Source organism: Cloeon dipterum, chromosome X (assembly GCF_949628265.1).
Source record: "Cloeon dipterum chromosome X, ieCloDipt1.1, whole genome shotgun sequence".
Taxonomy (NCBI): domain Eukaryota; kingdom Metazoa; phylum Arthropoda; class Insecta; order Ephemeroptera; family Baetidae; genus Cloeon; species Cloeon dipterum.
Window position 1 is genome coordinate 7,831,438 of NC_088790.1, and position 16,441 is coordinate 7,847,878.

The following is a 16,441-nucleotide window of genomic DNA, read 5'->3' on the forward strand; positions in this document are numbered from 1 at the left end:
GAGCGTTCTCTCTTCTTCCAACCCCTTAACTAACCCTCGACTCCCCACACTCGCCGACACCGACGCGACGAGAGCTCAATTTTTTGATTTGTCATTCAATTTCAATTAGCCAGCTTGGCCAGATATTTTTGCATTTTTTCCTCGTTTCCCAATGAAGAGGGATGATGGGGTGGCGTGCATCCCCCTTCCGTGGCGACGCCTGGCCGGCCCTTTGCGAGCGACCCAAAAAGGTTTCCGATAAGAGGGCGTGGCCTGCCCCTGGAAGTTATTCAACAGTGGTAAATGCCCCGAGATATCGACGTAATATGTGAATGTGCGTGCGTGTGTGCGGCGCGCGTGTATTCCTTTATGTGAGGGATGAGAGTGAACCTGCTTTTTTCCTCTCGAAAGCCGCCCCATAAGCAACGCCAAACTTAACAATCCGGAGATTAGATCGCAAACGCTGATATATCCGCGCGTGCTGCCGCTGCTGCTGCTGCTGCGGCGCCCGCACAAGCACATACACACACCAAAAACTTATTAAATAAATCTAACCAAACACCGCTTAATGTGATGGTCCCAACGCGTTGGCACCGAAAGCGTCCTTCGGGGACCCATACAACATAAATAAATAATATATAATTCGCTTTACCCCAGCTCGACGAGACCGAGCGCGAATCCAACATATAGTGAGACACACGAGACGAGCTGGAATAACCAAAAGAGGCGCGAGAATAACCCGACGTCGCAAGTCAGCTCAATATTTTATGTCGCCGATTTTGCGCGAGCTATTGCTTCTAAGGGAGCGTGTGTATATGGTGCGCGCTCTGTGGCTTTTCAAAAAGCAATAAATTCTCGACGCTTTTATTAAAATTCGATCAATGGAAATGCTTTCCACGCGTTCACAATCAGCATCGGCTCCACGGTGCCGAGATGATGGACCATTTTCCTGCAAAAGTCATCCCATTCAAACTTCCAATTTCTCGCCTCGGGCGGAGGCAGCAGAAGAATAATAGGCCTGAGGGGCCAAAAATCGTCTTATGTACTCCTCATCGGCGGCCCCATTGATCACGCCAGATCGTAGATTGAGTCTTTATCTTTATTCCCGACTGCGCACATTTGATTAAAAGTATATTAGGACCATAAAAAAGGCAAAGGGGTTTGTGTGTGTGCGTCGTTGCAACTTCGGACATGGCACACGCATTCCCTGGCTGGCGGTCGCCACTGCTGCCGGATATATAGTTGGTTGGTTGGTTGGTCGGGCCCGCGCGCGGCGGTTGATAATGCACACCAGCTTGGTGTTCACACAAAATTAAATTCCTTTGGCGAATTCCAGTCGCTCGCACCGCAAGACGACCCTTTTCTGTCGTTTCCCGCTGCCTCCTACGTGAGAGCATTAGGCCATGGGCGGGTTTCTTCAGCTGCTGCTGCCTCCGTCGCTTTTCGCTCTTCTCTTTCTCCCTCGGCCTCGGCGGCGCAGGAATCTATCAATTATGTTGATGACGTTCGCTGAAGCGGCGGAGGGTCCTCCTCTCTGAAACACGCACTTATTGATGCGCGCACCATTTGCAGATTTTCTGCCAGCTTAGCTTTTGTCTCTTTGATTTTCCTTCCTTAATGTCATATAAGAGCAGGATGAGAGCACATAAACGCGCGGTCGAGGGATTTGAACTGGAAAATTTTATTTGCCTTGACAAAACGACATTCTCAATTGCAGTCCCCGTTTGCTTTGGTCGTAAATGCGACTCTTAAATGGAAAATAAACAAGTGATCCGTCTTACTCTTAATGGGAGGAAAATTCGTCCTCTTTTCTCTCTCGGGAGATAACAGCGGATAAAAAGCATTTCCCATTATGCAAGACAACGAAGCGAAAACAATAATAAGAATACACCGCTGGAACGCAGAACAGCCTGGTTTACTCTCCGCGGTAAATTACGATGTTTTTGTCCGTCTCGTACACCTTGACTTCGTACAGCATGCTGGGATCGGGCAGCTGGGCCTTAATGCCCTGCCAGATGAAGACGGCCACGTTCTCGGTGGTGCTGACCACATCCTTGAAGTAGGGCACGTCCTTGTCCAGGTTCTTGTGATCCATCGTGTCCATTATGGCCACCTGAAAATGTTTCGTGGGCCACAATGTAAATTTCATTCACAAAATGCTGCGCACCGCGTGCGCTCCCAATCTCCAAAATTTACTGCGGTTTGCGAAACCGCACACTCTGGTTGCGTTTTCCCTCTAGAGCAACTTTGGTGCCTGTTATTTTGCAGTAACTGTTGGGGTTGGCTCGCGGCGTAAACTTGTTGTTGATTTGCCCCGCGCTCGTTGCGATACCGGGAAACGGATAATTGGAAATTTGTTATCTAAACGCACCATTATATTCTCTTGTCGCGCAACAATGCTGTTTACCGGCAAACATAATCAATGGAAAATAGATATCATCAAACGAAGCGCAATTTTTAGAGACAGACAAAACCAGAATTAACGCGAAATCAATAACTCGTTGGCCTGTGAATGGTTCTCTTGGAATAGCCCTTGGAGAAGTTAAGTGGAGTTGGAGTGGCTCACCTGCATGTACTTCTTCAAATCAGCAATATTAGCCACCATGCCGTTGTCCGGGTCTATGGGTCCTTTGAGGCTAACTTCCACTGGAAATAGAGAAAAGGTCATTGGCGCTTGTGGGGGCTTAGGCCACTTTTATAATTCGCACTATAAAATTTTGCGGTCCAAGAAGTGCGGCTGGCAACGGACCAAATTCGCGTGCGGCACCCTGCTTTAGCCCTTTTTTTGGGACGCCGCTATTTATTTGGGGCGGATCTCAGTCACCAGCATTTTAAATATCTTTGTGGCTTTATGTAAATTAACTCTCTGTCGGACGTTAAAGCTAGTGGTGTGAAGAAGAGAGAGGAAAAATTATGCGCCGCCCTTTTTAAGCTTTAAATTAAACTTTCGGGTTGAATACATGTGTTCCGCCTCTCTTTGAAGAGTTGCATGGAAAATTATTAATTAGTTTCTGCAAAAAGCCATTTCCCAGAACACCACGTTTGAAAATCAACTAAACAGAAAATCAACTGCTATTTTTCGAGCCTGTCAAATTCACACGGCTAACTTTACGCGTAATTTTATTTTCCCGCTGCGAAGAGAGAATATAAAAAAAATGACCTGTGTAGTTGTGTCCGTGTCCATTTGGGTTGTTACATTTGCTGAAAATCCTCTTGTTTTCCTCGTCGCTGAGCGTTAAGCTGAAAAACGCAAACTTTTATGAAGATACATCATTCGTCGATAAATTAGTGCCTCGCACGCGTAATCCGCGCGCTACCGCTGTGCCCCGTTCTCCGTCAGCGAGCGCTGCGAAAGCACGTGACTCTGGTGCGCATAGCCTTGGAGCAGGCGACCCGCACGTAGCGAGCGTGAAAATTGTCAGTTTTGCTCGCACGAGCTGCTCCCCGAAACAAGAGCACACAACAAATTAGCGAACTCTAACTACCTGTGCAGTCTGTGGCACGCGCTAAGGGTTTCCTTCCTCGTTATGTACGCGATGGGCGGCATGTCGGGGTAGATTTCGAGCCGAAGCAGCGCAGCAACAAGCAGCCTTATTTATTTCGACACACTGTCTTTCCTATTTTATGCTGATATGGACCGGTTTTCCTTCCATCGAGAGGAGGGTACAGAGGGCAATGAAGCGACGACGACAGAAAGAGAGAGAGAAAAGATGCAGTGGGGGACCTCGGGACCTGGTAGCGCGAGTGGGAGATAGGAGACATCCAGCGATGAAGCAACAAAGATTTTTGTTGATCCCGATTTTATCAGGGGTGGATTTTAGGAGAATGCTGCGACCGCCGCCAGACGGCAGGTGGTCGCAGGGGTGTCGATTTCGGCGTCAAGTGGCGCGAAGACGATATGAGAAAGAATTTCGAGGAAATATAAAATAATACACCCGCTCGGGGCGCGGCGTATTGATTTTTACTTTGGAACTTGCTCACGGCGAAATTATAATTATTTCCCCTCGAGAAGCGTCAACAATCCAAAAATGGAGCTGGCTTTTAATTAAATCCATAAGGAGCTGGCGTGAGCGGAGAAAAACTTTGCCGGGTTAATGAAACAAATTGTCTGATCACAGCTGGTGGTCGTCAGGCTTCTTTGAGGGCCAACATTTTCCGCGCGAACTTTTCTACCGAAAATAAACCTTGGCATCAGCAAAGAAAGAAGGCAGGCGCTACCCACGCACACGGGACGTGGAGGCTCGCGTGGCTATGGAAACCGATTAGCAGCAGAGCTGAATGAAATGCTTATCAGTGTAAAACAATCCATTTAAGATGACTTTGACATATAGCTGTAACTGCACACCGCGTGCGCGACACATCCTCTCATTGTCACCTGCCATGAAAATGAAAGTGTGCGATACTGTTTTGAATTCACTTGTTACGAGTATTGCTCCATAATTGGCGGGTGAATATCTCGTCGCGTATTCTGCCCAGCCTTGGTCTAGACCAACATAGGTAGAGGGTGGTGTCAGGTTAATCGTGCCCCTGGGATCTAGCCCATTATATAAGCCGCCACGCCGCTGTCGATGCTAGAAGTTAACAAGCGCTTGTCACAAGCAACTCCTCAGTCCACCAACATGAAGGTAACTTTTTTTCTCTCAGCTCATTAATTTCCAACCGCCTCGAACGGATTGCGGGATTAATTAAAAGGACCTTCCTCCTTTATAATTATAATTCTCTCTATCCAGCTGAGCGTGCGTCGGTCTGTAGTGAACATGTATTTGTTGTTCAAACAGTTGACTCGTGTGTTTGCATTTCAGTGCTTTGTGCTGCTCGCTGCCGCATTCGCCGTGGCTGGTGCCGGGGTTGCCCCCCTGCACACCCTCGTGCGTGCCCCGGCTTATGACAGCGCCTTCATCAAAAGCGAGCGCGTCGGCGGCAACTTCGCATACAAAACAATCGAGAGCCACGCTTACGTCCTTCACACGCCCCTGGTGCAGCAGTTGGCCATCCCCTTTTCGGTTGCCTACTCGGCGGCGCCCGCCTTCACGTACGCCGCCCCTGAGCCTTACAATGACGTGATCGCGCACCAGCAGGCGGAGATTCCCGAGGTCGAGACCAGCGCCAAGAACACCGCCGCCGAAGAGGCCCCCGCGGCCGAAGAAGAAGCAGCCCCTGCTGCCGAAGAGGCCGGAAAAATCGTGGAAGAAGTCCCCGCAGCTGGGGAGGTGGTCGACCTCGAGGAGGCCCAGCCTACCGCCGAGGGCCCTGGAAATTCTGCCGCCTCCACCGATGCCCCCGCGAAAGATAACTCCAATCAAGTCGTAGAAGTCTGATTTTTATCCGGCGGTTTTCCTTGGAATGTATTACCAGTGCAAATTGTAATTTTAGACATTTTCATTGAATTTATTTATGGAGAACAGGATTGATTCATTCTTAATTGCTAGAAATGAGAAATAAAATTATTAAATACCTGTAAATAAATTGTTGTGTATAATTTTCGCAACCTATTTTTGGCAGAGAGAACAAACACAGAGCGAGTAATTTGAGGAATGCTATATGGGAACTATGCTCATTCTCTGCTTTCAAAGAAAGACTGTCGGGAAGAATGGAATTTGACTCGCATATAGAGGGAGAACACGAAAAATCCCACTTGGCATTTTGAGAGGTGTATATATGTGTGAAAGCACACAAACTGCCGCTCTCTGTTTGATGATTTGCACAACCTCTGTGTTGTGCGTCATGATTTGGCCACTAGCGCTTCAATCAAAGCACTCACCATCTGCACACATATCAAAACTTTGCCACTTTTGAATGTTTTCGTTTGCTTTTTATACGAATAAAGCAGAGAATGTCTAGATTTAAACTAGTTTAATTTACATGAAATTCTCTTGGGCTGAAGCGAAAAATATCTCTCTAGTTCGAAAATAAAATATTTGCTCTGTGTCTCTGATTGCTTACTTAAGTAGTTCTTTGAAGCGGTTAATATCTCATATTCAACTCGGAAGTGGCAAATTAAAAGTTACAACTCTGGATTATGAATGTGTGCCGGCGCTGAAAGAGGCAGTGGTAGACTGCGGTGCAGCGTCGATATACGTGACCAACGAAAAAGACCTGAAGTGCCAGCGGCAAGTACAAGTTGCGGTCGTCTGTGAAATCAGGAAGCAAAATATATCCACTACCAAAGTTCGTCTTCACCACGCTCGTGTACACTTCATTTGAAGAGAGGAAAACTCATGGGTTATTAATTGCACAACTTCATCGTGTTTTATGCACAGCGCGCACCACTTTTAATGTCTCAATGAAGCTTTTTATATTCATCGTTCAGTAGAATAAAGTGGGTTAAAAAGCAATAAATACAAATGAATGAACGAGGAAAAAACAAGTTTATTGATTGAGAAATGTTGCTCTTAAAAACTTTGTAATTGCTTGTGATATGTTTTTAGTATACAAGTGTATATATATTTGAGCAGCGATTAATCCCGGATTATTGCCCGTCCTCCTGGTCCGCTCCGTCAGCAATTTGCTCTCGGTGCGCCCGCTGGAGTTGCAAAAGTCTCTCCCTGAAAGCGGCAGGATCCAGGTTGAAATTGTCGGCCGTGCTTCTGTACTGCGGCAAAGGCAGTTGCTGGATGGGTTTCTGGGCATCCTGGGGGAGGTCGTACGATTTGGTCTCTTCAATCTCTCCGCTCTGCTGCTGCAACTCGGCAGACTCGCCTGGGAATTCCCTTTGGGCGGCGGCGAGTTTGGGCACTGGCCCCAAAATCAATCCTCCGTGCAGATAAGGGAAGGGGTGACGGGCCGCGATGATTGGAATGGTGTACCTGCGGCCGAAATTGGATGGATTAAACCGACTGCTCGCACGCTCGCCAGGCTATTAGGTGTGCAAATCATAAATCCGGGCGAAAATTCGCGCGTGCAGCCCGAACAGTAGACAAGGCATTGCTAAATCACCCTGTTCCGGCCGGGGCTATTAACGCGCAAGACGAAATTAGATATGGAATTTGGTGCACGTGGTGTGCAAAGATTACGTGTCCTTTCTACGGTACGGGCCGTCGTCGCATTTGTCCGCTCGGGCGTATGTGCCTTGCCAGGAGTGGGAGGGTTAACTAACAATAGGAGCGATTATGAGGTGCTCACGGAGCGAGAAGTAATCCTCCGGTGCCAATAAATGTAATGTGCTAGACTTCTGGCCAGCAGGCCGGACGGGGCGAGCCGTGGGATTATAGCAAGGGCGGTGGGCGGGCTGACCGCGCGCTTGCTTTTCGTACGGGGCGAATATCATTATTTAATTATTTCCACAGTAAAACTGATGGCCCGGCACACAGCGCGGCGAGCGAGCAAGCGAGAGCTCTTAAAGAGCTTAAAGCGAAAGGGCTACTCGGAAAACGCAAAACGTTTTATTGATCAGATAGGGAAACTGGGCTAGATTGTATCTTTATGATGATTTGCATTCAGAAAATGAGCCGCTCTTTAACGGTTATTGCGCTAATTTGCATTCTTTCATCAGAATTTTTATCTCTCACTCGCTGCTTCATTTGATCTGCTAGGCTGATTGCATACCTCGTCAGGGGATAAGCCCTGGAAAGGGGCACCTCCGTGTAGTTGACTCCATCGACGACGCCGCCCTGCTGCGCGTTCAGGACGGGCAGCGGCTCCTCCGTAGGCTCATCCGCCTTTTCGCCGCTCGTCTCCTTGCTGCTCGCCTCCTTGCTGCCACCACCGATCACTTCCTTGCTGTTTTCCTCCGACTGCGAGCCTTCCTCGTGCAAACTGTCGAGCGAGACGGCCTCGCTGGGCGCGATTGAGCCGTCCGACTTGATCAAAATGTTGTACACCCGAGGAACCCTAACCACACTTGCGCCCTGCACCAGCACGGTGCAACACACCACTATGGCCACAACCTGAAATCGGAGAAACATTAATTGATTTGGGAGATTTAAAAGTTTTTATTATAAAAAGTTATTTGAATTTCATGTAGCGAAAATAACGATTAATTAGTCGGTTTAGAACGATTTTTAATATCGTTTTAGCCGGATTAACACAACTTTAATCGTTGAAGCAAATTTTTCACCGCGCAAAAAGTTGGCTAGTTTAGTTACAGTTTAAGGGATATTTATTTCCCTGAAATATTTCACGTTAGAGGTGTTTTATTTATTTTTAGTTTGTATGCAGAAGCTTGCGTAAAACAAAAGTTTTGAGAAAAAAAATCCATCCCTCTTGATTACTCTGGAATTGTTTTTAGCTGTACACAGGTATTTACCAATATTTTTTTAAACCTTTTTGATGTTTCTTGATAATATGGGTCAAGGAATTTTATTCAAAATTAAGAGTAACTAAATTTAATCTGTTGTAGGATTTTCTTCAAAAGTTACTTTACCTAACGATAGAAATTCTAATGGAACCGAAAAATGTTTCATAAGACAACAAATTCAATCAAAAGCATTTAGGCAGAAAAAAATCAAACAAAAAGTTGACTTCTGTTTTCCGCAAAATGTACGATTTGTAATACATTTTAGCTAATAAAGACAGGCATTGTCTTGAAATTGCATCATTTGTGCGTATAGATAATAATTAGAAGCTCAGGAAAAAACAGTAGAGAGTATAATTATACTTGCTCAATTAATTGCGGTGACTACTTCTGTTATTCTCATATCATTAGTTTCAACCGATTAATTTTGCTGGGATTTCCGACTAAGAATTCGCTTGTCTTTTCCTCTTGTCTGTCAAAAGCAGGAGAGACGTTTGACGGATTGGATCCATTTCCTTAATGGAAAATCAATAGCAATGTGATGCCTCGGGTCTCTCTCCAATTTCCAGGTTCTAAAACTGCTTCCCCATTTCACGGGAAAACGTGTGCTATTTGCCGCAACCCGTCATTTCGCCGCACTATACTTGATTGTTTTCGAATCGATTATACATATTGAACGGCGCGCGCGGACACAAATAATAATAATACACAGCGTTTTATGAAATGGAACACTCGCTCTCCGTAGCTATCTCGCTCCAATCCCTGCTGCGACAAGCGAAACCACTTCACCTTGAAATACGAGCTCGCTTTCATTTCCAACTCGCCTCCACTCCCATATAGAATGGTGAAAAAACAAAACGCATGCAAAATCGACAAGGTTGACTAGCGCGCGCTTGATTTGCCGAGAAGCCCGACTCTCGGGATCCGGGGGCCGGATAAAAAATAATCCGAGAAACAAAAAAAATCGTGTATATAGCGCGCATTTTACCACCCTCGCGGTGTTGAAAGCAGCAGGCGAGAGAATTTGGCTATGAAAACACGTACGCCGCTGCTCTTCTTTCTCTCTCGCTGCTCAAATTCATTCACGTCTCGTCCTTATTTATGCGAATAAGCGCGTTTTCAGCTTGGGGAGGCATAATTCACGCGCGCGCAAGCTGAGAGGCATAAAAAACAATTGTCGACTCAAGTTGTTCATTGTCAGGGCGCCAATTATTTGGTCCAGAGAGTTATGTCGTCGACACACCACGCGGCAAGTTTGTGTGGAAAGCAAGCGGCTGCTCCTGCCAATAAAGTTGCACCCAGCTTTTCCATCGAGAGGGCTGGGTGATTTATCTCCCCGTCGCCGCGTGTTGTGTGTGTGTGTACGCATAACGTTTAAAACTAAAAAATAAAAAACGGGGCGGTGTGCTGCGGCAATGTTTCGCAATGAGACCGATATATTGTAAATCAATGACGTGTTTCGCCTCGAAAATCTGCTAATTCATTCGCCAGAGCGGTCTTGAAAACACAAAATGCTGGGTTCATTTTCAACAGCGGCGCGCGCGTGGCACTGAATATTTCAAACGGAATCGCTAATGTAAATGTATTCGCCGTCCGCCCGTGCTGCTATCGCGTCGAGTGATTGATTTCACTTTTCAAAAAATTTCGCCGGTGCAGGCAATTTGCGGATGATATATTCGCGCGCGCTTTGGGCGAAAGAAACTGACCTGAAAGTAGTGATGCATCTTGGCGGCTGGCTGGCAGCGATAGTTTAAGGCCTCGTCGAGCAGCTCGCCGTTTCTCTCTTTACTGACAACCTGCTCCTCGGCAAGATCTTATTTATATATCTTTACTTATCCCCACTGACTAAAAACGGCGCGCCCTTAACCTTTCCCTAACTGCTCCTCGGAGACTTTTTTCCAAATTGTGACTTACCGTTTGCCGCATCGCGTTATTTATTTTACCAATTACAAATTTATCTGACCGGAAAACAAATCGAGAGCCGCCGCCGCCTCGTCCTGTATCGAGAATCTCGCAGCCGGAAAAGAGTTTTGCTGCGTGCACTCTCCGATAAAGCGGATAGGGTCGTGCTTTTTTCCAATTCAAATCAACTCAATGGCCACAAATCCGATTCTGCCGAGCGCGCCCGCAGCAAGAATGATGAAGGACCCGTACTTAGCCCGCAGGAGCCATCTGGGCTTCATAAAAACGTACATTTATCTGGGAAAAAACGCTCGAACACAAGGGTGCAGAAAGGGCTGACAGACTCGGCTGCGCTCGCTGCTCGCAGAACGAACGAGCACCAGAAATCAGCCGCTTCCTGTGCCTCAGTTGGTTTAGTGTGCGCCAACTTTCTGCTCCAGAGGTCGCGCGCGCGAGCTGCGCTGGACTTGATTTCCCGCTTTTCTTGTGGTGGAAAAATATAACGGCGCGCGGCCCCCGCTTTTGTGAGGAATGTGAAGTACTTTAAAGGGTGCACTTAAACTAGACGAGCCAACGCCGCAGCCAGCGCAGAAGAATCCGCCCCAGCAGTCTAAAAGCTATAAGGCGACCATCATCAATTAAAATTGAGACATCGCCCGGCCTTGGATGGAACTGCGTTTTGATTGTTTCAGCCACGCACGCACACAGACACACACAGCACTGCGCGCAGAGAATAATCGACTTAATTCCAGCATTGTTCCCCATGGTTAAATTTTAGTCGGTCCGGAAGAGCAAATTTATCATGGTGTCAAAAATAAAATTGATCTTCGCGGTTCTGCGTGGTCGTATCTCTCCGATTTGCTTTCCGCAGTAACAAACTTTCTGCAGTAGGCAGTTTTCCTCGGCGGATGTTCTCGCTTTTGCACTGCTATTCATTTGGCTGAAAATCCTTCGTTGATTAAATTTGCTCTTTTACTTGAAAAATGATGCCGCCATAAATATTAAATGTCGTGCTCAAATGATATGTTACACGGAGTTTTCGCACTCTTTGCATATATTTCACTTTCACGTAATAATAAATGTGGAAAATAAATTCAGAGCAGTGTGTTACATGGCAATTGTGTGTGCAGATCTGCGCTGAATAATGATAGCGTGCATGACAATTATTGCGCACTCAAATGTTCCCCGTTGTAAAGTAATATACATTTATTGTTAAAATGTGGAGCGGCGCTTCATTATAAATAATGGACCTGCGATGAATTGATCTGTCATTCATTTGCTCGCCAACATGCAGGTAAGATATGTATTACTGAAAGCACGCTTCGTGTAGTCTTTATAGCAATCGCAATTTGTCGCGCGGGTTCAGCGGTGCAAATTCAGAGCAGCAAGAAACTTCGCGCAGAAATATATGCGTACTCGGTTCGTCGCTTTTGACGCCTACGTGTTGCTCGCTCATCGACATTGATTTTCCCTGAAATACGCGCGCGGACACGGTCGGACGCATGTAAAGGCTGTCCTGGACGACTAACACGTCGCCTTTTCCTGCATTGCAACGGCGCAGAATGAAGACCGATGATGTCCTCGACCTAAAACTCCAGCAGATGCCGTCGAAAAGAAAAATCGTGTTTACGGTGACTTGACGTTCTTCTCTAAAGTGTTTTCTTGGGGGAAGTCGCGAAACAGCCACCACCAGGCCGCGTGGCACGCGCTGTGTTATCATCGAAAGCACCAGAAGTGCAGCTCTTATTGAAATTTCCTTCTATGGCGTCAAAATATGTTATTGATTTTAGCGAAAATATTGCAGCATTGATATTATTTGTGCGTATACAATCCTCCACATGACAGTTTTACAACACACCAATCTGGGGAACCGTAAAAATGGAAACGAATATTCAACCATAAAACAGAATTGTTTTTGCTGATTTTTTTCCTTCCAAATTTTACCTCATTCAGGCTGAGGTTTGTTTGCTTTGACGATACTTTCCTCGAACGGAATAATGATCTAATTTTAATCTAACTATTTTTGCGTCCATGTGAACACCTCATACTTTTTCCTAAAATCGCGGTTTCCCAGTTATTTCCACTTTTTGCTGCAGTGTTTTTTTTCTTATACTGGGAAAATGCATTCCACATGTTAGTTGCACACATGAAGGAGAATGACGCACATTTTTATTTATTTCATTTTGACGTTTTCTCCTACACAGTGTGTTGCCAAAAAGAGCCTGCTTGTTTTATATTGTTTGTTCCTTTCTGTGAAAATTGCAGTTCGCCGTCGCCACTACTTTGTGCGTTATCTCTTGCTTGCACTTGAGCTACGGCCAGAGGGTGTATCTGTGGCAGCCCCGGAACACCCACAACTGGGACGCCAGCCCGCCCAGCAAGTGGCCACCCTTCATTTGGCACCACGGCCACCCCAGCAGCCGTTCGTTCGCACCCCACCCGCCCGGCAGCTCCAAAATGCACCCTGCGAAGTCAGCGAGCCGGAAAGAATTGTCGAGGCACGCTGAGTGGGACCCGCCGGCCGTGTTCGTGGCGATTCCGATTCCCGTTCCAGTGTCGGTCCCCACGGCGGCCGCGGCCCCGACCCCCCTGCCGAGCTCGGTCGCCGCCGCCGCCCCGGCCCGTGGTGGCGCCCTGGGGCTGACCGCCGCCGCCGGCCTGCAGATGCAAACCACGTCGACCAGCAGCAGCGGCGGCGGCGCCAGGGGACCGATTTCGGCGACGGTGACTCTAACAGGGGCCGGCGGCGTGCCCGTCGGCGCCACCACAACCAGCACCAGCACGGCCAGCGGCCTCTTCCCCGCGCTGGCCGCCTTCCAGACGCAAGGCGTGGCCAACACGCCGGCTGCCCAGGCCGCCGCGCAGGTCGTGGCCGCCGCACAAGCTGCCTATAACGCGCAGGCAGCTTTCCAGGCCCAGGCGGCCGAGGCGACCAGGGCGGCCACGCAAGCCGCCTACGCTCAGCAAGCGGCTGAACTCGCCAGGAACGCGGCCAACACGGTTACCACAGGCATCGGGGCGCAGCTGCCCGCTTTGCAGCCCTTCGGATTGTAAATTGATGCGAACGACACACCCAAACATTTTTTGCACTATAACTAAATAAAACGTTTTATGAATTATAAGAAATGCACAATAGAAAATAAAATAAATGTCTTATAGAAACGATCTTTGATTTTCATGTGGAGATTAATAATTAGTTTTTAAATGTTATTTAAGTTAATAGAATCATAAAAGCAAAAACGGGGACTGAAAAATTTCCCGAATGGCGGCTGTTTTTAATGGAAGTTTAAATAAAGAACAAAAATTGCCTCTTACACTTCGCTTCCAAAAAATATGCCACTTATGCAGGCCAAAAAACTTGCGAGTGGGTGTTTTTCAGTGCTTCACCGTAAACGTGGGTGACGAGTTTCATTAAAAATTTCCACGCGAAGAAACACAAAATAACTCCCACCATGAAGGAAGACGAGCTTCAACAAAACGTTTGCGTGATTTCTATTCTTTTTGCTTTTCATCATAAAGTCGGAGGGAAAAAGCTTTTAAATATTTAAGCTGCGCGCGCGTTTTCTTTTTTCGTGTTCCTTACCTAATAATAATATCGCTTATTCTGTAACAATATTGTTTCCAACTTCTCTGAACAAGCTGCTGTTTTTCATAAATAAATTAATAGAGGTCCATCTTCGCTGCGCCGGCACCAGAAGGCACATTTTGCGTCGCCGCAACGAATTCCACTTTGCCGTGGCTAGCCGCTGACCGCTCAGAAAATAAAAAGGCTACAAGGCAGATGAAGCTAGAGTAGGTCTGTTTTTAGAACGAAATTTTGAGAGCGAGTGCATGTCGCAGTCACTTTATTCTTGTGAAATTTTGTATATGGTATTTATGTGTTAACATTAATTATAATTTAAAAGATGAAAACACGCCAGGACAATTTTTTCATTAATGCATGCCATTGAAAAACCCGTACTCAATTTACAAGTTAAAAGCAAGAGCAATTTAACTGTTAATCATTTTCCGATTGGATTTACACTTTATTAATTAATTATTCTTGTTCAAATTCTGTGGTCTGATTAGTCGGACTGTGAGTTGATAGGCAATCATAAATAAAAACAATGCTGAAAAAGTATAAAAAGTGTGATGAATACATATTATACATATTAGGATCGAAATTTCAATTTATTACTGTTGGCCGAATTTCAAAGGCTGACTGTTTGGGGAAGATTAAAAGCGCTGGCAGTCTCCCATTGCACAGCTATAAAAGAGGGATAAACCCACTGTCATCGAAGTGCGAAACAAATGAGCAAATTGCATGGTGTTCACTGGCAGGCTCACACAATCAGGCTCGAGAGCCTTGTACGTGCGCACGTAGAGAGCCAACATTTAGTACGGAGGTCGTCCGCCAGTTTAACGACCCGCGGCGCGAGTCCAACACCCGTCCAGAGGTGGCAGCACCGCGAGTGCCCGGCAGTTCAGCACCCTTCGCTTCGGCAGCCATCAGCACGGCGAGATCTGTGAGACTGCGAAGTCCTGCCTGCGCTGCACACGGTGGATCTTATCGCTTGCAGCACGGCTCGTTTGGCACGGCTCCGCACTTTATTTTCCCCCTTGCGCCGTTGATGCGCGTCGCCGCTAAAATATTATGAAAAACACGGGCACCGCACCTGCACCGGGAAATAAATAGAACTCGTTTCGGAGCAGAAAAAATCTGCCAAAATTGTGAACACAGGCTCTTTTCGGGGAGGAAAGTTTGGTATAATTACTCGCATCTAGGCGGTCCTAGTCGACGGGCATGGTGGTCGCGCACTAATCTGGCTTTACAGCCTGAATGAAGAAAGTTGTTTTTTATGAAAGCGGTTTATGTCTGGAGGAGCGCACGTAGTGTATGTTGGGTACCCACAAGTATGTGCAGAAAAGGGAGGGAGAACTGCGCGGGGTAGTAGGGAAGAGGATCAAACTAAACATCGTTCGCCTCTGTATGACAAAGTCAGGCCCTTTTCCAGTCGGCACACGGGCCACCACAAGCAGCCGCCGTTCGAGGTGGATGGGCGCGGCCCACCGCAAGCACCCGCCGCCGGGTGCTTTTATCAACATGCTCACTCTTCATTTAGTTCACAAGCCGTCTCACATCTTTTAGTGCTGCATAGCACGGCTCTGAACCCTTTGGTTTCAAACGCAAACCCAACATGTTATCCTCGCTCTCGCTGCCGCCTCCTTCCCATTGTAATTATTATCCGCAAGCCGCCGTCGCACTCGCTGCAAATATGCTGTCTCTTGCCCTTTTGTGTTGACTGACTGCACTGCACATTTATTAATTTGTCAATTTAATCGTGAGGAAAAATCGGTCTCGCGCGTTGCACACACGGAGGATCATTTTATCCGTGTCCTGCCAATTACGCGGCGGAAAGGGGCAGCGTTTTTATTCCCTCTCGGGCAATCGATAAAACAAACTGAAAAATGCGGAATTCCGCGGTTCGGCACGCAGCAGCGCGCTCCACGGATGCGCAGAGTGTACACGGACGGGCAAAGCAAAGCAAAGCATTGCACACGTGTTTGCATTTACTCTTAAAAGAGCTCCCCGACGCTTTCTTGCATATTATATATACGCGTTGCTATTATATTATGAACTGAAGGAGCGCGGCGAGAGCTGGCAGGCGAGCGGGCGAGCGAGCGAGCGAGCGACTCAACACTTCATGACTACCACGCTTGTTGTATTATACAATCCATTTAGTATACTTCCATGTTGGCTACCTCCGCGCGCCGCGCCTTGCACCTTTATTGTCCTCGTCGTTCCTCGTCGTGCTCATTGTGAGCGCGCTCTCTTGTCTTGTGCACTCTGCGAGTTTGTTGTTTCGCAGCAGCCCACCTTCCAATTGTAAAATAATTGGATTGATTGTACATAATTAATCGCCGAAATTGGCAGCGAGCCAAAATGTAATTGTGACTGATTTATGGAATTCTCGGCGGCTGCACAAAACGCAGAGAGAAAGCGCCGACGATGGAATAATAAATAAAGGCGAGCACTGCTCTCTTCAAATATAGATATCCCGCTGCTGCTGCTGCTGCTGCTGCGGGCGTCTTTTGACTCGGGACTCGGCTGTTGGGCTCTTTATTGCTTCCAAATAATGTGCAGCCAAGCGGAAAAACACCGCCGCCTTGTGACGTGCGGAGCAATATTCAAAATCAATCGCTTTTAAATGTACGGTGCCAGCTTCGCAATAGCGTTATAAAGATGAGTGATACAGCGAATCCTAGGAAATCCTTGTTGCCATGAGTTACCTATAAACTGGTATTTTTTGTGGATTGAGATAAAGCTAAATTTCTCATAGCAAGTTT

General features: G+C 47.1%; 3 protein-coding genes across 5 annotated transcripts; 1 reads left to right on the forward strand and 2 right to left on the reverse strand.

Moving 5' to 3' along the window:
- The first annotated feature begins 11 nt into the window (after positions 1-11).
- LOC135945758 (uncharacterized) lies at positions 12-5,445 on the forward strand. 2 transcript variants are annotated; one of them, XM_065493621.1, is made up of 2 exons: positions 12-278; positions 4,782-5,445. In XM_065493621.1, exons 1-2 carry the CDS (start codon positions 162-164, stop codon positions 5,295-5,297), a joined length of 633 nt encoding a protein of 210 aa, XP_065349693.1. In that variant the 5' UTR covers positions 12-161; the 3' UTR covers positions 5,298-5,445. The 2 variants fall into 2 exon arrangements, with proteins under 2 accessions (XP_065349693.1, XP_065349694.1); XM_065493622.1 differs by lacking the exon at positions 12-278 and adding an exon at positions 3,850-4,604.
- purple (6-pyruvoyl tetrahydrobiopterin synthase purple) lies at positions 1,639-3,623 on the reverse strand. Its single transcript, XM_065493624.1, has 4 exons — positions 3,465-3,623; positions 3,140-3,219; positions 2,546-2,625; positions 1,639-2,092 (listed from the first exon to the last, which is right to left on the reverse strand). The coding sequence occupies exons 1-4, from the start codon at positions 3,524-3,526 to the stop codon at positions 1,895-1,897; spliced, it is 420 nt and encodes a 139-aa protein (XP_065349696.1). The 5' UTR covers positions 3,527-3,623; the 3' UTR covers positions 1,639-1,894.
- An 883-nt stretch (positions 5,446-6,328) lies between the features above and the next one.
- On the reverse strand, positions 6,329-14,891 carry LOC135945757 (uncharacterized). 2 transcript variants are annotated; one of them, XM_065493619.1, is made up of 3 exons: positions 14,869-14,891; positions 7,525-7,865; positions 6,329-6,785 (listed from the first exon to the last, which is right to left on the reverse strand). In XM_065493619.1, exons 1-3 carry the CDS (start codon positions 14,872-14,874, stop codon positions 6,449-6,451), a joined length of 684 nt encoding a protein of 227 aa, XP_065349691.1. In that variant the 5' UTR covers positions 14,875-14,891; the 3' UTR covers positions 6,329-6,448. The 2 variants fall into 2 exon arrangements, with proteins under 2 accessions (XP_065349691.1, XP_065349690.1); XM_065493618.1 differs by lacking the exon at positions 14,869-14,891 and adding an exon at positions 9,919-10,024.
- Positions 14,892-16,441: the final 1,550 nt, after the last annotated feature.